At 35.5% G+C, this 27802-nt stretch overlaps 1 protein-coding gene across 2 annotated transcripts in view; it reads right to left on the reverse strand.

Annotated features, from left to right (window-relative positions):
- The window catches only part of AKAP6 (A-kinase anchoring protein 6), a 224518-nt gene that overhangs the window by 29262 nt on the left and 167454 nt on the right, over positions 1 to 27802 (reverse strand). For both annotated transcript variants that reach the window (XM_086463168.1, XM_086463167.1), the window contains exons 9-10: positions 15903 to 16049; positions 12231 to 12455 (exon numbers count right to left, since the gene is read on the reverse strand). In XM_086463168.1, coding sequence (XP_086319294.1) covers positions 12231 to 12455; positions 15903 to 16049 — 372 coding nt within the window. The remainder of the gene's footprint in view (positions 1 to 12230; positions 12456 to 15902; positions 16050 to 27802) is intronic.

A 27802-nucleotide genomic window follows, 5' to 3' on the forward strand; every position in this document is an offset into this window, starting at 1 on the left:
ATCAGTTGTTTCCTGCTGGAAGACGAAATGGAGATGGAACTGTTGTTATTTACTACAACAACCATATGCAGAAATGGAGGCAAAATCTGAGAATGAAAGCTACCCTTCTGAGTACAGGAATCAAACTGCAACTCTTAAAAAAAATGTAATTTCCTTCTTATGTCTGATTTTTGGCTAGTTCTCAAAAGTGCTAATGTAGTTAAGTACATTAAGTAGCAAGGCTAACAGCACTAATACATTGATAAAGTGAAAACAGAAAACAATATGCTTGCAAATGTTGGGTAAAATGTAGTTTTCAGTGTTTTCTGTGAAATAGCAATGTCTGTTGGACGTTCTCTTGTCAGGGTGATGCATATCTGTATTTCAAATTCTATTCGTACAGGACACATGGTGAAAATAAGAATTTCTGTTTCTGAATGAAAAAGAAAACCAATAATTCCTCAAAAAATATTAGTAAGAAAGTAATTCCTCAAACTAAAAAAGCTAAATGACAAAGATAGGAAATGAATGATGACTTTGTCATCTTTTAGAAAAATACTGCCAAACCTATGTGCTTCTGCTGATTTCAAGGTTAAAAGAAAATGTCACCTAATATGGGAACTCTACTCAGTTGCATACTGTGGGACTTAATCTATACTGAAGCTAAATATTCTATAAGTATGCAGTGAAGTGCAAAAAACAGCAATTGAAAAATGACATGATTAAATGGCACAACATGCAATCATTTGCTCTCAATTATATCAATGTATCTTCTTCATTTCAAGGAGTCAGGCAGAAATATTGTTTTTTAAATGCCTCTATTAAATTGGGCACCAATAATAAAATAGATGAGAGTCCTAATAAGCTCATTTACGTAACATACATCACACACCACAAAACTATTCTCTCTAAACGGGTTTGTTCATAGATTTGTCTCCTGGTTGTCACCAGTCTTGGCTATATTAAAAGATTTTAAAGGCACAAGGCTTGCAGACCATTCAGCAGAAAACCTTTGTACTTAACCCTTGAGAGATCTTTAATGCTAATTATGGAAAAACTATTGATATAATATCTTTGCTGTCATATTTTATTACAATGACGGTCACAACAGAATCCGGGACTGACATTTTAGAAATATCATCTAATTGCAAGTCAGAAATACAGAATGACAGTTTAAAGTAGAATATGACTTCTTTCAAAACAGCAAAGTGGTTCTCTTTATTTAAAAGCCCTACTTTTAATAGCATTACAACCACTAAAGCGCTACGTTGATCATATCTCTCTGTACCTCACCACTTAGCAAAGTGTTATGATATCTTTCTTACAAGTCTGAGCACAGTTCACCATATTGCTTGTGGACTGTGCCTGTTTCTATACATATTAAAGATGGCAATGAACTAATAGGAAAAAATACTTCATTTTTGCACTGGCTCCAAGAATCCACGCAGTCGCTTACACTCTATATATAATCATATGCTTATATTAATTCATTCATTCCACTAGCATTAAAAAAAATACATCAGAATTTGTGTTTATCTGCAATCAATAATGCAAATAAATCTATTAATCAGGTAAATGAATTTATTTTAAATAAAATATTTATTTTTAAACAGCATTCTAAAAGTACCTGTGTTCTTTCCCATTTTTCTCTAGAATTATAATATATGCATTAAAACCAGTAACAATCCCGGATAGATACTTCTGGCCTCATTCCATAAAAGCTGCTATTATATCTGTATGACATTCTTTAATTTCTTTGTTCTATTCCTTATGCTTAAGTACTTCAAAATATTTGTTTGTAACAATACAGTTCAATGGTCTGTTATTTAGCTCATATTCCCATGTAACTAGTAATATGTAATATACTTCTCTTCATAAATTAAAAACACTATTAAAATTCCAGACATATAAAACAATATGAAGATTAAGTTACTATAAAAGAAACTATAATAGCTTACAGATTGCTTGTATCATTACTAAAGCGCTGGTATCTATTACAGTGTCTCCCTGGAATAGAGAATGCACTTTTGGCAATAATCTGTTAAAAAAGTGCCCATTATTGTTAAGATGCTCCTATGCTAGCTCTAAACTAGTGTGCAATTACAGGAAGGTAACTTTTAAAAATAGAAGTGCTGGATGAAATGCATCTTCCTTATTGAAATACAACATAGCTTATCCAAGCCTTATTTTCCTTGTTTCATACAGGAGATTAATTAGATTCATTTTCACACTGAAATATTTTAAAGCTATTTACTACACACCACAAAGTTGGGGTTAACTTGGTTCCAGGGGACAAACCAAATCATTCAGACAGAGGAGCCAGACGTGATAGCAGGAGGATCCATTTTTCTAGTCTGGCACTGTTTGCGTTTATAAATGCCTTCGGTCCATGCCCTCTTTTCATTGAATTTGAGAAGTTCTCTTTCCGGTGAAAAAGACCCAAAGAAGAAATAGTGAAAGAAGTGGCACAATTTGCTAGGCTTTCTTTTTTTTTGCCCCTGGAAAATGCTAAAAAAACAGTAGGGAAAGCATCAGACAGGTAGGATAAATATCAGTGCTATATTTTGCTTTTGTAGTGAATTCTGAACTACACTACCCAAAAATTCATTTGCCTGTAGCAGACATCACAAGCTTGATTTTTTTTGCTAGATCACCACACTGGGCAGAGTTTCAAACGAATGTGTGTGGAAATTCAAGAGGTTACAGGTGGAAACTTTACGAAATCAAGTAAGGCATAAGGTAGGCTCAACTTTACTTCCTGATGTTGGAATTTGCTTAGAATTACATCTTAAAAGAAATCAAGATGTTTCTCAACTTGCATCTCACGTTAAATGCCAAGAAACCTCCTCCATTTGCCTAAAAACTTTAGGTATCAAAATTTAAGCTATCTCTAATGAACAGTTAAAACTGTTAAAACTTTGTATCCTGCCTCAGGGCTACACTAGAGGCTTTAAAGGAAAACTTCCTTGCATGGATGTACATCAATACCTGTAAACCCTCAGGTTAGGGATCAGATCTTAATAACGTACTTACTCCCTTTCTTAATCTAGTTACCCCTCCCAGGTGGTAGACATGCATTTTTGCTGTCCCTGTGCAATGGTCCTGGTATATTCTAAAATGTAGTGAGAGTTTAGCCTATTCTGAATTACAGGAAAAAAAACATCCTGCAGTGCATTGGTATTACCTTTTTATGGGAAAGTGGTGAACATAAAATAAATTAGACTAATCTTTTGGAGACTTCAGGACAGGCAGGGTGATAGGAAAGGGAAAATAAACACATCTAATGAGTAAGGAAATAGAGATTTCCTTTGGCCTTTTTCTTCTGTCAGTGAAGCAAATTTAGCCTGGATTCAAAAATGCACAGCTTGAGCTGCTCTGGGGTAAACAGAGGAAAATGTATCATGATGCTTTCATGTGTATCTGTATATGCACAAGGAAAACAAGCAGGCTTTTCTAGAAATGGTGTCCCTCATCTTATTTCAAAAAAACAAGGCATCCTCAGAATGGATATGTCATTAAAACACACAAAAATATTTTAATTCTTTTGCCATATCTTAATCATAAATATACACACAGACACACATTTTTTGGTTTCAGCTCAAAACACAAAACTGAAAAGTCTCCAACAAGAGACATTACTTGCAGCAGAATCAACCAGAGCCAGGCAGCACTCATAACTGAAATAGGCTAGCCTACCTCAGTATCTCGCATAAATAAGTTTTAGGCAAGTGTTCACATAAATATTTTAAATTTTAGATTACCATTAACTTGCCTCTTGTACAAGTTAGGCACACATGACTTTGACATGCACGGTTTAGTCCCAGGGGTATGAGAAGGCTAGAATTAGAGGTGAGGGCAGAAGCAGGTCATGTGGTCAAGATGAATGGTAAACAGCAGTCAAAAAGCTAAGGGTTACCAAAAGCCAAATGTCTGGATGAGGTGACTGTTCATGTATGATGGTCTCAGAGGCTCAGTATTACTCATATTATTGTACCTTCAAGTGCTATTCTTCCATCACCTGGACAACAGGATTGGGGTAAGAAGACTAGATAGGATGAAAGCAAAGAGGGCATGAAACACCCTTTCTTTCCTTCACTACAGCTTAGACTACAGAACATAATGAGGCTCCTCTTATTGTGCCTAAAACGTGAAAATAAACATCACTGTGATAAAGGGGAACGTGGTTCACTACAAATGTCATTGCATCATCAGACGTTGGCAAAATGCACAGAATATCCATCAGATTAGAGGCCAGGCCTTCAGTTTTATTCTGAGGTGAGGAAATGCAGCACTTTTCTAACAGACCAGTAAGGGAATCACCCTGCAAAGGACAAGAATCCACAACTTTCTTTTTCCCATTAACTTTATGCAGCAAACAATCTAAGCTGCTCTGCTGTCTCTAGTAATATGTTGCCAGTCTGCAAATCCCATTCCTGACTGACATCTCATACTTTGATACACAATATACCTGATAAGGATTGCAATAACACTTCAGAATGTATACTGAAGGCCTGTCCTTTTTACACTCATATTCTTACTCATACTGAATTACACTTCACCCTGCAAATAATTCTACTAGAATCAATGGGTTTCCTGGCAGTATGAAATTATTTTTAGTGTGAGCAAACGTACTAATACAGTCTATAATACTATTCCCTATTGGGACTATGATCTACTAACTTTCATGCAAAGACGAAACTTGGGAAACCTGTCCAGTACAGAAACCAAAATTAGGCAATGTTCTACTAGATCAATGATCCACCACCTTGTTAGTAGGATTTAATGGCTCCAGCGAATACTATTCAATCAATAATCCACTAATATCGTGCAATGGTATGGCTCCAAAGGGGCAGTTATAAACAATCAAATAAATCGTTATGATAACATGCAGTAGTACAAAGTGGACCTTAAGGGAGACAGTACAGTGAATTTTTGTTAACTCTCTCATATTTCCAGTCCACGCTGTACTTTTTCTATATGTTATCACTAACAAAGGAAATAATGCTTAGAGGCCAACCAAAGTACCAACCCTCACTGGAAACTAGTGCAAATCAATCTTGGCTTATTTTAGGGGAAATATTTATTTCTCTTTTTATTTGTCATCTTTTGTTTGCTTCTCATTTTCCTTTTCCAGGTTTATGGTAAGAGAAGAGAAAGATTCTGGTTTTACAGTAAATAGATCTTCAAGGCATTAGCAGGACAATAAGCAGTCACATTTTCAAGGAGTCATTTGGGTAGGTCAAAAGAAGAAAACCAATTATATCTTCAATGATAATGACAATAATAAGTGATGGAACTGAGAATGTTCTCTCAAAAGAAGTTTAGTCAGCTATTTTCACTTCTACGGTCTTGAAGAGTCCATCACTGCAGGCCCAAAGTATGTAGATGTCATTGATGTGAAAGTTTTGGGAAAGAAACTGTAAGCTGTTTCTCACTATGAAATTGTAAGTTTTACTTTGTAATGGCCAGTTTTGGACAGCTTTCTCTGTAAGCCAGCATGTCTTCTGTGTTAAGCAGACCTTGAGTCTTACAAGCCTACTCATAACATGAGAATTAAATGCAAACCATCCAAGTACAGTAAGAAAGACAGACACAACAGCTCCATTGCCTCCTTCTCAGCAGCTCCAGTTAAGAAGGTGGCACTGGTTCAAACAAGCCCCCTATTGCACATTCAGGAGGGCTGAGAGAGAAATTCAGGCTCAACTTTTCTGGAAAATCAATAGGCTGTAGGTAGCGTAGGAGAACTCACATATATTAGCAGTAAATCTTTCTGAGCTGGGATTGTGCCTCAATATCTTGAAGACCCTCAAGTCTTACAGACATTCCTGATGATTCCTTGAGTGGGATTCATCTGAGAACTTGACGCCTGAGCTAGTCATTTAGAAGCAGGTATTCTGAGGCACAATACAACTTCTCTGTAGCCAGATGCCTAAAACAGGACAGATTAATTGCATTCCAAAGGTGCCTCACCCCCGCCCCCCGCAATTACTATAAAAGAACCTCAGACAAGATCTCTGCACTGTAGGTATCTAAAGCTAGCCTCTTTTAACATACCTCTACCATATGGCTATGGTGTCTGTAGGGTAATCATCTTGGTATGCCATAAATAAGGGGACAGTACATAAAATAGAACTAGGAAGGAAGTAAAATACGAATTAGTAGCCTAAAAATAGCCACTAGGCTATTCTCTCCTCCACCAAAGGATTCAGTGTATTGCTGTATCTGAGCTCTGCTGAACTCAGGGTTCTTCTTCTTATTCCTAACCTCCATCTCACATCCCAATCTTAGTCCAGAAGCTCATTGCCACTGCTGAATTAGAACTGCATAGAGATACTTTATGATACCTCTGTAGAGCCCTGCAGGGTCTGACCATCCCTTGTGGCTAGATCTTCTGTGTTCCTTTCTTTCCCCCAGCAAAGGGAGCACTCATAGGGCAAAATGGTTTTGGACAACCAGGTGGCATTTATGATTAGTTTTGAAATTTTGATTAACTAAGAACTAAGTAACAATGTAAAAAAACCTCAGAGAATTCACAGTTCAAGCTTCACAGTCCAAATAGGATGACAGAATGAAAGCTGTCAGATGGAATATTTAGATCTAAAAAGGAACTGTAAATTGTATTGGTGTTGCCTTAAATAGGGAGAGCTTATTGAAACACAAATCAAACTTTCTTTCAGTAATAAGTAAATTAAATCAAAACTTGATATATATTTGCATATATTAAGTATTTGAGTACTCTTTATGTGTGTGTATATATATATGTATAGTATTAAGCAGTATATTAAAATCAAATTAGAGCTATAAAACCATGTATTGTATTAGACCCAAAATACCACATTTTTGGCAAAAAATATGTAGAGCTGCTTTACTATAAAGAGGTGGCTTCCCATCTAAGTGGTCTGTAGAAATGCTGTTTTGGGATGGTGGGTCACGCAAATTCAGTCTGAGTTTGCTTCAAACCATCGTATGTGGCATCAGGCTACATTTCACTTTGGAATCTTACCTGGTTTTCATAAGATTTAATAAGGTATGCCTTCCTGTTTGTTAAAATTTAATCCAAACAAAATCTGGGTAAACATTTCTTCATCTGTGAAAAGATTTAGGGCTCTGAAGTCACACTTTTTTGAGAAATTCATTAAAATTATTACAACATTTTTTATCATCTTAGAGGTATAAAAAGGATTAAATCCTGCTTGACTTCTTTTAGACTTTCTATTGGAAACTGTTTTGCATACTTTTGTTACATGCATATTGAATTTCTGTAATTCTTTGATTGCAGCTCTGCCAGGAACATCATTCCAAAAATTGTAAAGGATCCAAACTGCAGAAGTGAAAGCAATTCCTGGCACCTGTACGAACTGTCAGAACTTTTCCCCAATCTCTGAGTCTCCAAACCCTTGCTCAAAATCAGTACCTTTCTTTGATTTCAGTTTGACCATAATCTTATATGCTCCCAAAATCACTTGTGGTTTATTTGATAGAATTATGTTTAACTGAATTGTTTGTAAGATGTGCAGTGCTGACTCTTATGCAAACTTTTCTATTAAAATGGAAAGCATCCTAAGAAGTAGTGATTAACTGATTGGTTATTAATTATCAATGAAACCTACATTGTTTAATCAGGAAGTTCAGTTGCTTTAGGCATTGGAGAAATAAGAGATGGTGCTGAGAAATACTTTCTTTTTAAATGACATTGCATCATCTGGTATGCTTAGTCACAAATTTAGTGGAAGATGAAAACATAATGCTTCTGAGTGAGTCTAGTCACTAGAAATAGCTACGAGCATCAGTTAATTTACACTGTTTACAAGGCAAACAGAAAGGGCTACAAATACTACTAGCTATGGAATTCAATAGACCATTGACTTCTAGAAATATTAAATGAGAAAGCATTTCCAATATTTTTTGGGATGAATAAGCGGTCTGATTTCTTTAATGAATACATTGACTAAAGTCAACGAGAACCACAAGCTTTCAGTACTGCTGAAAATCAGGTCTCTCTTTCTTAAAGACCCAAATACAGATTTAGGAAACAGGTATGACAATATATATAGTGTGTTGCTTATTGCTTCAAATAAAACCAGATCAGAAAACTGCATGAAATGCAACATTATTGTTGCTAAAGAACACTAGCAGAAAACCTCTGCTAAAATTCTGTTCTGAACAGGAAAATCCTCTTCCCCCTCCAAAACAAGTTTGGAGAGGAAGGAAAACAGGATTCTTTATAAATCTTCCAACCAAAAGCAATAGAGGCTTTCCCAGTTCTATGTGATTGAAAAAGGATTCTGAGTTGGACAGATACTTGCAAGTCCAAGCTTGGTCTGTGAGCCAAAGCCATAGCTGCTACCTTTTTGATGCTGATGGGTCATTTCTCCACATTGAACACTTGAAGCTGCATAAGTTATATTGCAAGTGACAGAAATATATGAGTAATTCTTTAGGCTCCCTTGCTGTCTTTTGAAGGGCATTTTGCAGAGAAAACAGCATGCTTTTTGATGTCCCAGACACACAAAAGCAAATGTGGCAGAACACTTCTACTTACAAGCCAACAAGCACACAAATTTCTGGCTAGACCTTACTCAAATGAAATTTACTAAAACTTTCATGAAAGAATGTGAATTCTTTTTATTATTGCTCCTCATTCTTTCATGTTTCAAATCTCTCTGACACACAAAATTGCCATACATCATCAGGTTAGGAAATCAGTCGTGCTGATTATTAGTCTCATGACATTAGGTCTTTCACCTGCTAGAATTATGTGTTTACCTGAGAATCCTGTATTTATTTTAAAAAGTATGTTTCTGGTTCTGGTCCTCATTGTTTCAGTGAAAAGCTAGAAAACATCAACTCCAGGGACTCAAAAGGCAGAACACAAATAAAAAGGATGAATAAGTAAATAAATGCATGTTCATAGTTATGAAGATGTCATTAATTTTCAGTTAACCTCTTGATTTTCTTAGTCCAGATTCATGAGTTTTTCATGTTGCAACAGAAGAAAAACGGGAGCAAGACACCCATGCTTCCCCCTTTACAGCTGAGCATCTTGTCTTCACTCTTTCCTCCTCGACAAAAGCCTAGGTTAGGCTACACTTGGAAGATCTCTCAATGCTGCTGTGGAATGGCCAGCAAGTGTCACTATCGACTGAAGCAAAGTTTGTGCCTCTCCTTTGTAACTAAATATGAAAAAGGTTGAGTCAGCCAGGAGCACTGAAAGCTGGTGGAATGAGTAACAAAATGGCTCTGCAGACCAGCTGCACGTTGTGTTGCACAGAGATCACCGGGCTGACCAAAGTATACCACATAGTTTCCACAAAACGAAGAAATGCAGGACCTCACATAAGCTGGGTAATGACCTTAACTAATAATATTCTAGTAATTCTAACACCTAAATATGCCAGTAATAATGTAAAAAATCAGCCAAACATACTCAGCAGGATTTGAGCTTTGAGTATCAACAAGAAACAGCGGTAAATGCAAGGAAGCAGTCTCTTTTCATCACATGAAAATGGAATATACTGAGAAGTAACTTAAAGGAAAGAAGGCAGGGCTTCCTTGTGGTTAGCATCAAATATTAGGGTCAAAGCAGCTGTGTTCTACACTAACACAGCCATTGACTTTCTGTGAAAACCTGGAAGAGTCACTTAATCTCTGTGCATTAAAAAGGGGATAATAATACCTACGTTAAAGGTTTAGTGGGGCCTGGTTCGTTAATGTTTGCTCAGCATGTACAGGTCCTTGACTGGACAGTACTACAGAAATGCTAAGTAATATTATTGCATAGCAATATCCCAAAAGAAAAGTAACACAGTAGTACATTCTTTAATGAAAAGAACACTCAAATTAACGTGGCATGACTTTTTATAAAAGAAAACAAAGAAGTCAAAATAATTTCCTACTAGCGAATTTAACAACCCCTCCTCCCACCACATTGTTCTCATCTTGGGTCCTAACTGCATGCGAATGATACATTCAATTCACTCTCCAATCACAAAATGAAAGGAAAACACCTGAAAAATGAAATAACTGTTTTTCCTAAGGCATAAGTGTAATTTAAAACATAACATTATGGAATGAAAATCAACGGCATTGTTGAGTTCATTTTATTAAAAATGTTTCTCTGTGTACAGTGGCTATATGTATAATCAGAATGGTGCAGCACAATAAATTTCCATTAAGAAACAATGATTCACTTACCACAGTGAAAGCCGTAATAAGGTTAAACTCTTAAGTTAAGTGGAAAGTAAGTCAAACTAAACCCCAGCAGGTTTCCTACTAGTGGCATAGCTAATGTTTTTGAAAATGTTCTAAATGTTCTTTCTCAAATATATGTATTATACATTGCAGTGTTGTTAATTATATCCATTTTCTCTTTTATACACTTCCCCAGGAGATCAGTGAAGAATGGAAAACTTACTTATAGTGGATTTCATATTTAATGAGACAAAGATGGTTTAATACATATGACAAAGTGATGTGCTCTCACCATATTTGATAGGTAATTATTTTTTATACTCTAATGGCTACCATTTTGAAAATAATTAATGTATTATTTATGTAATTAATAGATAATCAACCGAGTAATGAAATACTCTGGTTACATCATGGTGGGTGGTACTACCCTCTTTAACATCTACAGAGCTCTTGGCATGACATCATATCACATATATATCAAAAGATTTCATTTGAGGGATCATGCACACTCCAAATACATCAGTAACATTGCTATGGTATTTCTGTTCATATATATATATATATATATATATATATATATATATAAAATGTCTTAGCCATATATATAAATGTATATTTAAAACCAAGTTTGTCTTAAATTAGATTTTTAAATCCATAGTTACACACTTAAATAAATGCCATAATTTTCCACAGAAATATAAAGCATTTATCATTTCCTATGGAAACCATGGATCTGTTGCTGTGAAGTTCTGCAGGTCTATCAACAGTCCTTCCCAATCACTAGCTTTGAAGTTTGCTGGTAGAACAAACAGAATCAGCATGATTTTTCCCCATTAGCAGAAGACCACAAATCATTAAAAAATATAATATAGATGTCATAAGAAAAATGAAAATGGCATTCAAATGGACATGCTGAGGAACCTGAAAAAATCCTAGTAACTTTATCTGCATTAACACAACCTTCTCACTAATCATTATGATTGGAAAAGGAAGAGTGAAGGAATGACTAATTGGGAAGACTGATTTTTCTGCCATTGTTTTCCTGAACACTTGTATAAAAAAGTATGTTTAGAAGTGTTTGCAACATGCCCTTTGAGGTGAGTATTTAATAAATTGTCCATCACCTTAAGAGTGCTGTTGTCCTAGACACCCTGATGTACTAGTGGAAGAGAAAATCCTCTTTACCTCTAAAGCTCAACAATTACTCATGATTCCTTTCTTATTCTTTGGTCAAAGATCACTTGCAGAGTAAAGTGACCTGTAGTGATGACTCAGGTGAGGGTTTATTGAGAAGTGATAGCTACAAGAGAAGAAAATCGCATAGTTCTACCAGGTTTGCTTGCTAACTTAATAGCCCTCTTTCATAAATGGTCCCAGTACTTTTGGGGAATGGAACAAAACATACAACCTCCATTAAGTCAGTTGCAAAGCTGAATGCTGGCCTTCAGTTGAAGGAGCTTATCTGTCTGAATATAGCATTTTGACTACAATTCTTTTCCCTCCCTTTCATAAATCTTCAGGCTCAGGCTTAAGATGTGGCCTAGATCAATGCAAATCTCATAGTGCGTATGTCTTTTTCCACATATGTATTCACCACAAACTTCAATGTTTTCTCATGTACTCTAAATTTATATCTCTGTGTACGTGACCTCAAATAGGCTATTCTTGACTCATACGTGCAGATAAATAAACTATTAAACTGATGGTCACACCACACATTAATTAATTTAACTGATGTAGGGAGTAAAATTCAAAGTGAAGCTTTTTGTGACAAAACTCAGCTTTATAGTGAAGTAGAATGAAAGAATACTATTGCTTTTCCAACTGGAGTGTGATTAGCCCTCTAAAGCTTTCTTTTGCAAAACGTCTAAGGAATAAATACTATTGCAAAGATTCAAGAAAATCCACATGAATGAACACATAGTACATAAATGAAGGTGAAAATATGAATATATTATTACATATGTACATGTATTGCATTATGTTACGCATAAGAGAAATATTTTATCCTACCATAAAGAGGAGTCTCTCTATGAAAACTATGATTGTTTTTTTATTACCTTAAAATATTGCAGTTGTTTCTCAGCATTCATTGTTCCTTCATTTTCTTGTCTCAGACAGGAATTGAAGATGAAAAGCTCTGTATCTCTCAGCCACCCTTTCAGCTCTTTGATCCTGACCTCCAGCTGCCTTACCAGGCTGCCGCTTTCAGGCGAGAGCAGGTCACGTGGACCTAACCCACTGTGCCCTACCATTGTGTCTTGGATCTTCTCTCCTAGGGTTTTCTAATGCATCAGATAAAGAAAACATAGATTAGTCTTATGTACCAAAACATACACAGGTTAATGTGCAACAAGAAGCAACTGTTAGATGACTAGAGATGTGGGCTTTTTAACAATTACTACTAATATCAATCAACTTCATTCTTTGTTTCCTCGTTTCAATCAATTTCATTTTTTGTATCCTTGTTTCTCACTTTTGCTGTTCTCTCTGGGTCACCGACTTTGCTGGAAGCATGATAAATCAATGTTTATTAAAAGCAACTATGGACAGAAGAGACAAAATGGTACATAACTTTTTAAAGTAGATACTCTACAGAATTTGTCCATAGCTTTAGATGCTTATGACAATGAGAGTTACTGGTTTCTAGGCAGCAACAGAAAATACGACAAGCACTGAGTTCACCAAACTCTTATCCAAGGTACTGTCTAAGTTTCTGGGGAAACACTGAAATACTGAAACATTTCTTGAGGTATGAACTGCCAGGTCATAGTTTCTAAGCTGTAGCCCCGAGTTTTTATACAGGAGCAGTAAGGTCACAAAATAGCTGGTTTGCTTTTAAAAGTGGATGAACACATTCAGACACCACTAAGCTAGAAATTGCAAAGCCTCAATGTTCCTGAATATCAGGCCAATTATTTAGGCAACTAAGTTTGGATTTAAGTTCTCCATGTTAAGCATCCACTTTAAAATAATGGACCAGAATAAACATTCACCTCCGATAGCTAATGAAACTAATTTACTACAGCTTTTCAAAGTATTTCTAATGAAAGAGCCATTGAATAACATTTTGATAGTGGACACTGTGAGCATAATGAATATTCTGAAGAGGCCAGGGATAGAAAGTTACCTTCCTTTTCAGTATTTTGAAAGGCAATCCTTTAACATCACAAGGGAGATATGCTGTTGCCTGCTTCTTCTGTGCCAAGCAGTACTTTATGTGACCTATAAGTGGCTGTCAGGCTGACACTTATTATAAACACTAGATCTGTGTTACTGATTGTGAAATATTGAATATACACTGACAATCACATCCAATAACCTTTTAAACTGATAATTAGCAGTGGTTAATTGTTGTAACATGAAGATACAGTTTTAGGTGACCCAGTATGGCTGTCTGTTGAAGATACGTGCTTCAGAAAGTTACTGGAATATAATTTATAACAATGAAGTTAGCTTCCAAAAATAAGCTTTAAAACACAAATAAAATTAGACCAACAGACGCTATTCTACTACGTGGCATTCTGTAAATAACGTCTTTAGGAGATCATAACTGAAAAACATGCTTTCTTGGCAACACCTTTCTATTTTCTTGGTGCAAATATTGATAATTTGAAGACCCTCAGTGGAATCCAGCAGTAGCTATTGTTTTTATGCTGTTACAAAAGTAGCAGCAGGAGGTGAAATCAATGCCCTTGGAGGGTAGGGTCACAAAAAAGAATTTATTGCCACTTTTTTGTTCTGGAACAGTTTGCAATCATAAATTCTTCATAAACAGAATACTTCAGAGAATGGTCCGTCTTCATAAATATACGACAGAGGACATCAATTTCATTTAATTCACAATTTGTGTCAGCACAGCAGATGCCAATGCCTGCCTTGATAGGGTTGTTTAATATGCAATTGAGACAGAGTAATATTCAGCACAGGGGACAAAATTTCACAGATTAAACTGTACGCACCACTGACATTTCATTCTAATGTATTTCCATTCCACACTGTTCACCTTAGATGAAAGTAATATTAAAAACCATATCCCTCTATTTTACCATTGTTAGAAGTTAAAATCCTTGTCTTTAATTTTTTTCATGCCAATTAAAACGTAATCATGCCAATTAAAACACTATGCCTAGTGCCGTTAGTTTCTGCAGAGGTTTTTATTAAATTAAACAAAACTCTATCAAACTCTGCTTATTATTCATGAAATTGCGTTTAGCAGGAAAACTGTAATAGTTATATTTTATTTTTCTGTAAATACTGAAATTAATGGCAAAACTTAATCCAGAGGTATATTTTGATTTTAACATACTGAGAAGTGGAGAGCTTCGTGTTTTTTTAAGACAGTTTTTCTAGATTTTCAGAATTATGATCAGTTACTTATCTCATAGTTTTATATCCTACCAGCTCTAATCTGTGCCACTGAATTAACCTGATTAAATACATTGAAAGTCATAAATGTCAGGTTTACACCTGAAATTATTTTAAAAACACAAGTTGTCATGATCAGATGTAAAAGAATAGGTTAGTAAGTCCCTTTTTTATCAGTAAATTTATTAATGTTCAAATAGTTTTAAAAAGCTTGTGGTGATGCTGCAGATTAAAATTAAAAAGTAATAAGCTCACTAGTCATAAGGCAACTTTTAGCATTTTCTGACAATTTGCACATTTAAATAATCAAGCGATTAGAAACAACTGTGCTGAACTAAAAAAGCCCCACCCTCTGTAACATGGCTATTGCATTACCAAATAAGCTAAAGTGACACAAGTCAGTATTTAAAATGCTGTTGGCAGGTTGCATGTATAGCTTACTCATAATATATTAGAAATGTTTTTTAAACTAAGATAATAGCATGCAAAATTATGCAATGTAACTGTATTGCTAATATCACACATCTATAATTAATCATTTAAAGTAATTTATAAATTTATCTTACCCTTGATTTGAAGTGAAGGCAATTAAGGAGAGAAGTGGATGGAAAAATATATAGTTTGACCTCTCTCTCTCAGCTGTTTTACAACAATAGGACAATAGTGTCTCCTGCACGGTGCCATCACTGGTCTCTGGGTAACAGAATCACTATATTGCTTTTTTTGCCAGATTCTTGTATCTCACTCTTTGGCTGAGACCCAGCCCATCATAGCGTGAAATGAATTACATGAAACTTTTTTGGCTTTTGTCAAAAGTGAGCTGAATACAGCAGCACAAAACATATCCTGGCTGTATTCTTAGCTTCAGGTAATCAGGTTTGTACTGAATCTGCATATTTGTTTTTGAGCCATCAGTGTGACCTGAAATATGCAGTGACAACCCCACTTTTCATCTTAAGGGTATAGTAAATAGTTAAACAGTAGATGTCTCTAACATGTACCTTCAGAATAAATTCTATTAACATTCACTCAAGCATGACAGTCAGTGTATATCAGATATACTGCATTATAGTTGACTTGGTGCATACCCGTAATACATGGCATATTTTACTTACATTTTTTATGTATTAAAGAACTAAAATTATTAAAGTCAGACAGGAGACAAGCAGGGAATAAAAAAAAAATCAACAGAAGAGGAAAATAGTATGGAGTTTTTATAATAGCATGAGTAGCTTGTTTGAAATGTACGTGGTGAATTGAAAGAGAGAGATATTTGTGCCTCAAATTAGAAATCAGACAGACAGCGTACTTCAACACACAAAAATGTACACATAACCCACAAACAGTAATAAAAATGCAAATACCCCAAGCAGTTCCCATTTTTCATTAATTGAATCCACTTTTTCAAGGAGATCATTTGGTAGTAAAACACCACTTTTCTTCAGAGCTTCAACCTTACTAAGCAGTTCCATCTTTTTTGGGTGTCTGATTGACATTTCTACATTGTATCTCTAAAATGAAAAGAAATAGATAACATTAGCTACTGTAAAGAGGGTAATTTTTTTTAAATTAAACTTTAAGTCTATGTGCCCAGTTACGACCGTGTTCACTATGCCATTTTATAATTTTATTTTTTTTAAGCACACAACCTTCTCATGACACATCATAAAGAGATTTAGGTACCAAGCACGTAGTCTTCTAGGTGACATATCTATGCAGGCAGTTAGCAATTGATTACATATAGTAGTATTCACTCATAATATTCACTTCTACAGTAATATTCACTAACACTCTCTCATCTGAAGCTTGATCTGCCTTTGTCTCATTCAAGTCAGTGGTATCTGATCTTTCAAACATGCTACTTCAGCAAGTAACAGTGAGGCTCTCCATTGAAAAAAACCAACCAAACAACAACAACAAGGAAATAATGTCATAATTATATTTCCTGCACATTTTATTTCTTCTTACTCTCATTTTGGACTACGTCTTGTATACGGGCCTGAAATGCTATTACATGTGAAAATGCGAGAGTTTCACCTTAGAAAAACAATTAGACATAACTCCCTTACAACACAATACCAGTAAGTTGGTTTTTGTTGCATCAACCAACAGGAGCAGTGAAATGGCACACAAACGAGAACAGCCACAATGTTCATACAGTCCAATAGCTTCTTCAAGCTAAAACAACCTTTTATTTCCTGCCCTGTTATTTATTGTTAAGGAAAAAAAAAAAAACAACCAACGGTCAGAGAAAACAGGAATAAAACCAGAAGCTTCTTTCAAAACTACTTTAATATGACTTTCTAAATATTTTAGCTGTATGTTCCTTACATACTCTGTAAAATTGTGTTCTAATCTACAGACACATTGGCAAATAGATCTCTTTAAAACCTGTATTCTCTGAAAACCTGAATTGAGTATTAAATACAAGTTACTGTAGTGATTAATTATGTTTTAGTAGCTGGTACAGGAAATCAAAAAACCCAAAATTTAACACACAGGCATCCACTCATATACATACCCTACATATGGTTAAGCTGATTACCTCTCCCTCTGGTGTATAAAACATTCATAGAAACAGAACTTCTGATATGGCCAAAAATGCACCTTTTACTGAAGGAGGAGAGTTCAGCACATATTCTTACAAAGGTGTTTACAAGACATATGTAAATTATGCATAGCTATTAGCAAATTGCATCCTAAACATTAAGCTTTCTTTTCTTTAAATTCAGCCAAGAAAACTGCTACAGCAGCTCATACTGAAAATGTTAATAACTGGGCTAAATATAAAAATTTTAAATGGAGTAAGGAATGCTTAAAACTGGGTGCCTTTGCCAGATCCAAGAACATGCTCTGTAGGAAAACAAAACAAAAATACAATTGCAGGCAGCTTAAAGAAAATAATAAAGGTGTGAAATCACTGTTTCAGCTAACAGGTCCTCAGCATTTCCATGCATATGTTTGCATATTGTTACTTTCATATTTTAATCTCTCATTTACACAACACATGCACATCATTTGTATTATGTAAACTTCAGCAAATATTAGTCATTTGTGGATCATAGAGCAAATGTTTTAAATGAAGTGATTTAAACCATTTCTCATTATTAATGAACACTGATCAGGTGTCTGCGGATCCAAAATTACATGAATATGCATAGTAAAAAACAAGGAATTGTTTATAAAGAACTTGCCTTTTGATACTTAGTGTACTGTGGCTAAGGTTTCAGAAATGTACAACAATAGGTATCAACCAGGTTTGGCTGATACCTATTTCCCCTATCCAGGGTACTGGACCCACCAAGAGGCAACACCATTTTATTGGACTAAAATGTTCAACAAGTATGCTTCTTGGTCCTGTATTATTGCCTTTTCAGCTAGAATGGTTACTGGAGGAGATTACAATCTTCTTTATGTAATCTGATTTCTATTTAAAGATGATATAGCTGAGAAGGATTTGCATAATTATTTCCATAAGTACATGTAATATCAAGGGGAATCCAGAGTCCAATTTGCTAGGCACTGAAATCCAGTTCATGCGACTCCCTTTCTTTTGTCAAGTGAATTAATAGACTGAGGGAGTCCTCTAGCTGTGTGACACTGGTGCAGGCACAGCCAGTTAGTACTCATCACCTGTTCTAGGCCAGCAGTTGCTGCTGCCTGGACTGGGGCCGGGGCTGTTCCTGGACAGTGCAGGACTGATGGAGAAATAAAATATATTGCATGTTTTGTAACTACGATGCTCTTGCTAACATAGAAGGAGAAGACATTTCATTTAATTTTGGACTAGATAAAATAATTTAGTGCAGCATAATCCACATAGTGTGACAGATGTTATAAAAGGTTATTACATTAAAAAATAAATAAGCTAGATTTTATGTACATGCTCTATCTTTGTCACCGTGTAACCTACTGTATAAACAAGCATGATGAAAGTGCTGATTGATAGAAAATGCATTATACTGTAACTGTAAAAGATGAAAGAATTCAGTTCATTATTAGACGTACTGGTATGTGACTGAGAGTCAGTATTGTTTCACTTCTTCCTGGATATTTAACATTCAGCGTGTATTTTAAGTTAAGGGAAGAGCTCAATGTACAAAAGGTACAGTTTGAGAACTGATAGCACGAGATGCTATTGCTAATGTTATTTTTTAATCCATTAAACACCTACACTCTAGGCAGTTCCATGGAAAAATTAGCTACCAGCTGTATCAGTGCTGCACAACCTTACTCTGGCAGGACTACTTAATCCTGTGGTGAGAAGATAATTTAATCTTCAGATTCATTCTTTCCTCAGCTTTCAGTGAGGAAAGGCTGCTCCATTGTGACAGTTTGTGGATGCTGGATATACATTACTGTTTAAAACCCAAAAATGAGATTAAGAAAGTTAAATTCTCAGGTTTCTTGCAACAGCCACAACAATAAATAAATGAGTAATATTTAATTTCCTACAACACCTGTCATATTAAAAAACTGGGGACACCCCCCCCCCAAAAAAACACAACATACTGGAAAAACTGCAAAATATTTACAGCATGATTAGCTGTGTGCATGCATGGCTGGTTTTGTGTTCCTGAATCCACTCAAAAGAAATCCAAAACATTGTTATGTAAGTTAAAGAATTTTGGCTTTTTATTACTTCTCACTCAATACGATCAATATTTCTCAAGGGAAAAATAGTGGAATTTTAAAAAAGGCAGCAGTATTTGTATGTGAATAAGTATGGCAAAGATATTTAAACCATGAGATGTTGAATTCCAAAACAAAGCAAGTTAAAACCTTACTTCCCCTGATAACAATATTCTAAGAAATCCAAGCAGGCTTGATTGAGACACATTTTTTTGACACATTATAATAAACTGTGCCTTTTTATTTCTTTTTTTTTTCTTTGAAAAATTATATAAAACATTTTTTGTGTGAAAAATCACACCCGAAAATTCTGCCCAAATGGAGACTGGAACAATGCCTTGTAACAGTGTTAATTGTCACCATGGAAACCAGAAGAATAAGCCATTTTGAAACTGGTATAGAAGGCACACATTGAGCAACTCAAGCATTTTTCAGCCTCCCTCAGTGTTAAGGAACAAGATGCCTAGTCACAGAGAGGTCAGAGAAAGAAATCATCATGAAAGGTTCGTAGATGTGCACTGTCTGGTAAACAATAAAAAAATCTGTACACAGTTAACAACTCTGTAAGACCGCGCACTGCATCTTTCAGAAAGAGAAACACCACAAAAAGATGATCAGGACTGGGGTGCAGATTCCACCCCTCGAGCAAAACTTTAGGGCAATATTATGCGAACCTTGCCCCTAAAGCTCCCTGGGAATTCTGTTGTTGTAATAAAACTTCAGAAGAGGAAAGAAAAAAAAAAAAGCCTGCATGATGGAATTCAAAATAATGCTCTAAAAGCACACAGAGAGATTAAGACATCCATTGTAAGACTTTTGTATGGTGCTTCTGTTGGTTATAGTGAAAAGAGACTAGACATACTGAACACACAGTGGAGCTATGGCTACGAAGTACAGAAGAATTAAGCCGGTGAACTTTCTCCATTATTGGAATAAGGGTGTGCTATTTGTAGATGTTCTGCATTCTATCATTCACATAGTAACAAAGTCTCTTCAGTCAAATGGTACTGCACGACATGCAACTAAGATCAGGACTGAGTGACCTGCAACTTTAATTTTACCTGGATTGGATCTTTAAATTTTAAAAACTTGCCTTTTGAGGTGTTTCAATTGCTGCAGACACAAGTACATACACACACATGTTCAGTGTCTGTATGTGCACACATAGTCAGCGCTGGCATACATTTGCAAAATACACTGCATGGATAAAATTGACTAAAGAATACTCTGCAAGCAAATTCCCCAAATATGTAATAAATATATATACAAACATATAGCAATGCACATATAGCAACATTTGTCCATCGCCTCTTCACATACATTCTCACTTTGCTTTCTGGATAATGTTTGCGCTCTTCATGCTAGGCTTCATGGTGGCCCCTTAGGAAGCCCATGCCTAATGCCATTCAGTGATGAACAAAGAGTCTTTTTATTCCAAAGTCCAGGGTCCAAAGCTCAGCTGTATACAAGCAAAGTGAAGGAATCTGCTAGAGGCCAGCATACCCTTCACAATAGCTCTTAATGCTTCTACCTTTTTGGTACTATCAGTGTGAAACATTTTAGAAACCATCCAGAAGCTTGGTTATATTTCTTACGCGGTCACTAGCACTAGAACCTCTGGACAACATTCAAGATCTGGGCTGAGTGATCTGTCTAGATAAATAGCAGTTGCTGTTTCTTGCAAACTTCATGTATTTCACTATTAGCAATTTATAGCAAATAATTGCACAGGGAAATTATAAAGACTCCTACAATTGTCCTTGTAAATTAATAATAGGCTTTCTTGATTGGGACAAATTTGCTGCTGAGCCTTTGGAAAAATTAAAAAGTGCAATGTCATTTAAAATTGCCAGAACTCACACAGCAAATTACATCTGAGGTTAAGAATCAGTTTTTCCTCTTCTAGCTTATTCCATTTGCATGATCTGGAAATCATATTACATTGGCTATGTATTGTTAATTGGACATAGATTGCATTATCTTTGATATAAATCAAACTACAAATATTAAAATGAATTGCAAATTCTCTAATAGAAGATCATAAAACAATCTTTTTTAAGTATCTCCCATTAATAATTTAATTCCAATTATATCACTCAGGAAAATCAAGAAGGAGAGTGCTTATTTCCATTTGCTTTTTCACCCTACAAATAAGCACAATAGTACAATATATATTTGTGTGAGAGTGCATGTGCATACGGGTGCATGCCTGTAAAGCAAACCCAAATCTTAGCAGTTTTGTCTTAAACCCCTGCAGACACCTTGCTTTTTTGTTTCAGAAAGTAGCAAATGCAGGCTACACTTCTGCTGCGCATTCCTTTCTGTGGCAGCTAGAGAAATAAACACACTGAAAGAACTATTAAGTAACTTCATGAAGTAAATTTTGCCTACATTAAAAAATTATGCAGTTGGTACCCATTGTTCTCCCCTTTTTTTTTAAGGAAGGTGATCTCAACCCTTTAAATTTTACTATAAATGTAATATCTTTTTGAAGACTTTGTATGCCCTTTAATGAATTTATATTAAATATTTAATACTGTTTAGGGCATATCCACTACTACCAAAAACAGTTATATTCCCAGCAGTCCCACTGTTTCAGGCAGAGGGCTTGATTGATCCTCCTAGCCTGAATTGAGTAGAATGAAAAGAAGCAGTTGGAAAATAGCTGCAATCATTTAATGCAGATGACCTCTGACAGGCTCACAGCTCTTCTATCTGAACAGAAATTTGCATGGGGTCTCTGTGCAGAGGAACAATGTAACCTAAATGGTAGACAATCTTTATTCTAATGAAGTGGGTGTCAAGGTCAATGTAAAACTGCAATGATAAATGGTGCACCACTAGGCAAGAGAAGTTGCATAGCCATTGTAGTGCTTTCACATTAATTGAAGGCTGAAATGCACTGAGTGAAAGCACAAGACTCTCTTTTCACCATAATGTGTTAATGCACAAATGTTTAAATGTTTTATTCAAGCCCTTAGCCTGTTGGCACAAATCTTATTGCAAACAAAAATACAATAGTTGGCCAATAACCAGAAAAATAGAACTTTTTATTAGCTTGCCTTATTTCTTGAATCCCTAACAACTTCCACAATCTACTCAGAGTACCAAAAGAATAACAAGTCTCCAGACACCTAATGTAATTCCCATGATCCTTTTTCTATTTAGGATATCTGTCTTTAATTAGTTCCAAACAAGCAAGCCTTTAGACAACTCTTCATTAGATACCATTCCCAATGAACTAACTGTGAGAAGAAAAGTCATGCTTCAATATTATTATTTCCTAGATTCCAAGTTTTCTTTTAGTATATAGTTAACATCTCCAGGTGCCTTTTGTTCTCAGTAAGAATTAGACAAGTAAAACTCGGTTTTGTAATGCAAAGAGTTGTGTGCCTAGAGTGGGGACTAAACTACAATCTGTTATTGTGGCTTTGTCAAAACTGCAATACAACTATAATTATAGTACTTCATCAGTCGATCAAGCAATTTGTAGAAGGCAGTACATTTTGTCTTATAAAAATGAGGAGGACAGTAAGCTGCTTTTTAAAATCCTGAGCTGCTTAAGCTTGTTAAGGGTATATTGTTTGCTAATACACTCATTAGCAGCCAAGCATTTTAACTTCATCAATTAAACGGGAAATGGTGTTGCACCATTAGTTCCACAAAATGCTAAAATACAGATAGCAGTCTACAGCTAAGAATTTTAGAAAATGTATTTTCACTTGCGAGCTGTGTTATATACCTCAAATCGGTTTTTGTGCACCGACAAATACATGGGGGGGTGGGGGGTGTCTGTGCATGAATGTAGGTGGTGAAAGCCCTGCATGTAGTTGTGAAGCTAATTATATATATACACATATACACCCACTTAAAATTTCCCAAGTCCCATAAGGATTGCTGCTAAAGCACAGCGTCATTTCTTGACACCGATGAACATTTACTCATCTGAGTAATCCCAAGGATGACAGAAGTTTATTCCTGTGAACAACTAACAGCTCTCCTGGATAACTAACGGGTTTGCAATATGGATGATAAATTTTGAATATTTATCAGCCTTTATAGTTTTAGACTCTTCTGTGCAAATAGATGTTAACAATATGATTACAGTTATTAGACAAGGAGCTATAGCTTGTAACTAATTAAGAGGATCTTCAGCACTTTCACTTTCTGGGAGGCTGTGAGTGGCACGCACTGTACAATGCCATTGCTATTGTACAACTCGCCTGTGCGAGGGAATTTTCCATGCGGAAATCAGTCTTCAGAATACTGCAATTCAGAGAATAAACTCCAGTGGGGAAAAAAAGTACAGTGTAAAGGAACAACAACAAAAAAAAAACAACACCAAACCCCCGTTACTGATGAAACTGTTTAAAAAACTGTACAGCTTCATCTGTGTGTGATTTGTCAGGTCTGAAGCTTTGACGTGCCCAAGGGGCAGACCCCAGCGGGGAGTAGGCTGCAGAGCTAAATAGCTGTGAAAGAAGTCTTAATGTAGGATGGAATTCAAACTAACCTTGACATGACCTCGGGAAAAATATGCAAAAAGTAAAATGAATGCACTCTGCAAGATACATCCTAATTTTGTGGCCGAGCTGGTTAGTTTCACAAACATAACTGGGACTTAAAAAGCAAAATAAAATGCTAGGAAAAAGGGGAAACTTCGGAATTCAGAGTAAAAACATAAGCGGGCATGGGGTGTTGCTGTGGAGGCATATGAACCATTTGGAAACAATCCAAATAAAAACCAACACTGAACAATATTGTTGTCAGCCTGTCTATTCAGGAAAATTGTTTTTTTTAGGTTGAATATAAATGACACAAAGCCAAGATTACATCATTGCATTACAAAGTCTGTTGTGGCTTTTAGCCGAACAAGCCCCATGGATCTACTGGCTGATGGCAGTAATTCAGTAAGAAGTTTTAAGGGCTTCTCTTTTTTTTAAGCTTTGTTACTCTAAATATAGAGGAATTTTGTTTAAATATTGATAATTTAATTTTTTAAATCTACATCCCTGAGTTTGTTCTGCAAGCTTACTACTTGATACAAACAATAAAAATTTGAGTGGGTATATTAAGTTTTGATTTGGCTTTATTATTCATTTTGCCTGTCTTGCTCAGTGTTCAGTTAAGCAGGAAGACATCCACCTCAATATAGGAGCCAAGAACTGGCTAATTCACTAGATATATGGAAATTTTAATTGAGTGTCAACTTGTGTTGAAATTCAATCCCACTACATTCAGAATGCAATTTTGTAGCAATACCAGTTATTTACCACACTATTAACCAGATTTTAAATATAATTAAATTGCTAAGAACATATAGCCAAAATACAACAGTTTGAATTCATACAGCACGGGTAATCAAGTATCAGGTGCATGAGATTCCAACTGCCACCCACCTACAAATACAGACAAACCCTGGCAGATGATGGTAGAACATAGTCTATAGTTATACACTTACAACTATAGTTTAGTTATAGTGTAGTTCAGGTAAGGCCACAGAGCCGGTATACTTCATGTTATAACGATATAGAAATCTCGTAAACTATGTGTTTTACTGGGATCTTTGGCTGATATATGAAGGGATTTCTGAGATTCATCTTGCATTGCTCGCAATAACACTGTTTGAGCTTTGAGGGTTTTTTCACACCTTGCACAAGAGGTGTGACTTTTGGTACAGACTAATACAGATACAACCAACAGACACACTTAACATATCAAATGTGGATTTAGCTTATTTTATATTTATTTAGTTGCCTGAAGAATAATTTATATTAAATTAATAAAAAATTGTGTTCTTTAGGAATTAATAACTACTATACCTTTGGGTTAGTGCACAGGTATATTTATTGAGAAAAAAAACACAGAGGAAGGGAGAGCCTAAAATACTGGTGTAGACTGTGGTTAGGCCACTACTGAGCAGAAAACGTATTTGATGGCAGGGAAACTCTTTGGCCTGGAAACAAAAAGGTGGAGTTGCAGCTCCAGCCTTGGCTGGATATTCTGAAGTGCTGACCCTACATGTACCAAATCTCATACAGCTACATTTTTACATTTACATTTTTATAAAATAAAATACAACAATGTAAGATTATGGAGATTTTTTGAAGAAGATAATCAAAGAAAGTAATTTATAACCTGTTATCCTCCCTTCTGCTAAGCTGTGCCTGCTTTTGCAGTATGCATGAAACATAAAATTGGAACACTTCTACACAAAGATTTAATTCCAAATGCACTGACTATTGTCAGGCTGTGTGTTACAGGCATCATTCTATTTTGAAATGGATGTTCCCGCACATTTATCTTTCACAGACTGGCTCTTCTGAAGTCCTTACTCCATTGTTACTCAGCCAGAATGCTAATGGTGGTCAGTAATAAACAGCCTTCTGTGAGTGAAGTTTGACTGAAAATTGACAAATAAATTATCCTCTCTTCTAGCAATATCTGCTGGGATATGTTTGAGGGTAGAATATCTCTGGATCCTCTGCTTCTTACCTATTTGCTATACTGTCTTATGGGAGAAGAGGTTCCCTACTGGAAAAAAGGACCAAATGGAAATCTAAGTTCGTCAGACCAACAGAGGCAGAACTCAAAATCTCCACCAAAATGCAGGAAAATCCACAAAGATCAGTACACCCACCATTTAAGGCACAGCGGCTTTAGTAATCCAAATTACTAGCCCTTGTCAACTGTGAGAAAAGAAAATAATTCCTGGCCTGTGGTTATAGGCCTGCAATCTCTGCAGGCTGCTGAGTGACCTCAAGTCAAGACCAGACAGACTGCGTCTAGCTTGCCCAGTCTCTAACCTCAGAACATGTGGATTTGAGTTCTTGTGACCTGTAGTATCTAGGGTAACAACATGATCTTTAAAGTATTTGAGGTTTTTTCTACACAACAGAATTTACACCTGTTTGAGGGCCCATTTAGGTGCTGATTGGAAAGGGTATTGACAGCAGATTTCTCAATTTGCCTCGAAGTTATAAGGAAAAATGCCATTTTTATTTTAAATGCCCATCCTGTACTGTATTAAGTAAAGTGAAAGCTAATAGTTTCTATAATGTGCTATTTGATTTGTTCCTTATAATTTCCCTTGAGTTATGTCAAAGTTGGCACATGCAGCAGGTCCACTAGGAGTGCTAAAACATCTCCACTGACTATCTAAAACACCAGCAATCACTGTAATTCCTCTTACAGCAGTACCATTACAACGTACCACATGAAAACTATTGTTAAAACATGTTAAAGAGAAAGTTATATAGTTAACTACTTACTATCATCTCCAGACAGACATATCCTGAACCCTTCAAGAGACACAGCAGATAATAGCTACTCACTTTTCCGGTACACATGAATGGTATTAAAACAAAAGGAGAAAGTTGGCATCCCAGTGCCATTATCTGTATTAACAGTGGGCTAATCTCATTTTTTACTGAATTTTACAAATTCGTAAGAACTCAGTATTTCATTTTTAATATTATTCTAGGAAAAACACAGTACTTTTATAATAAAAGAAAAAATACTCTGAAGTTGGAAAGTTGTATTTATGATCAACTACAAACTGCTTTCAAGAGCAAATTTATAATGGAACTGCTGACACAGCCTAAACTATGGCTGTGTGAATGCTGCAGAAACAGCTATTTCAGAAAACATTTTCAGCATTAGAAGTCCAACTTTGTTTAAACCTGAACTTATTTTTTTACAATAGCAAGCAATGTTAACAGCATGCTGAAAATGTTAAGGCTAAGTGTACAGTGTCAAAATAGATTGAATCTCTGAAAACTGGAAATTCAAGCTTTTTAAACATAATCCAGATGTTTGGCTTTTAATCACATTTCAAGAAAGAGGAAACTTATGCAATACAAAATTCATACATGCATATTTCATTAGTGCCTTTCCTATCACTGAATTAAAAATTTCTAACATATGTTTTCCTCAAACAGATAATGTTTTAAATTAGAAGAGTTGGCAAGAAGTTGCGCACCTCACAAATGTCATTGAATTATTCTAACGTGGAAGAAAATATTTCATTTTTTGTGGTATTAACAGCTTTGATAGCAAATGCTCCAGCAGTGATCATTTTTTGCCTTATCAATAGGAAGTTCAATAGTCCCTGAAACAAACTAAGTGTATAAAGATGACTGAACAGCAAGAACCAACAACTAGCTTTCTTCAGAATGTCTGAGACTGGTAACACTCTGATGGACCTACGGGTATTTAACACAGATGCTTTCTCTCTTCCTCACTGGTGATCAAAACAGGATAATGCTAAGCCCAAGCAGCTTCAGCAAGAGCCATACTACCTTGAAGGTGGAAAAACTTCTTCCAAGATGTAAATCAATTCTAGAACACTTAACACCACGACTATATTTGCTGAATGATATTTAAAGGTCTATATCAGTGTGGCCATTGTTTCTAAAAGCTAACATACATGATAAATTATACGACTTTTTTTTATGCTCTGGAGTCTTAGAAAATTAGACTCTGAGTTCATTTCTAAAAATAGACTTTCTGAATGTAATAATATTTTAATATTTTAAGTGATTTAAGACAGACAAAACCTAAGCAATAAAAATGAGAGGAACTATCGCATAAATAATGGCAAAAGAAAATGGAAAAAGACAAAGAAATCCTG

Source organism: Leptosomus discolor, chromosome 3 (assembly GCF_034619465.1).
Source record: "Leptosomus discolor isolate bLepDis1 chromosome 3, bLepDis1.hap2, whole genome shotgun sequence".
NCBI lineage: Eukaryota > Metazoa > Chordata > Aves > Leptosomiformes > Leptosomidae > Leptosomus > Leptosomus discolor.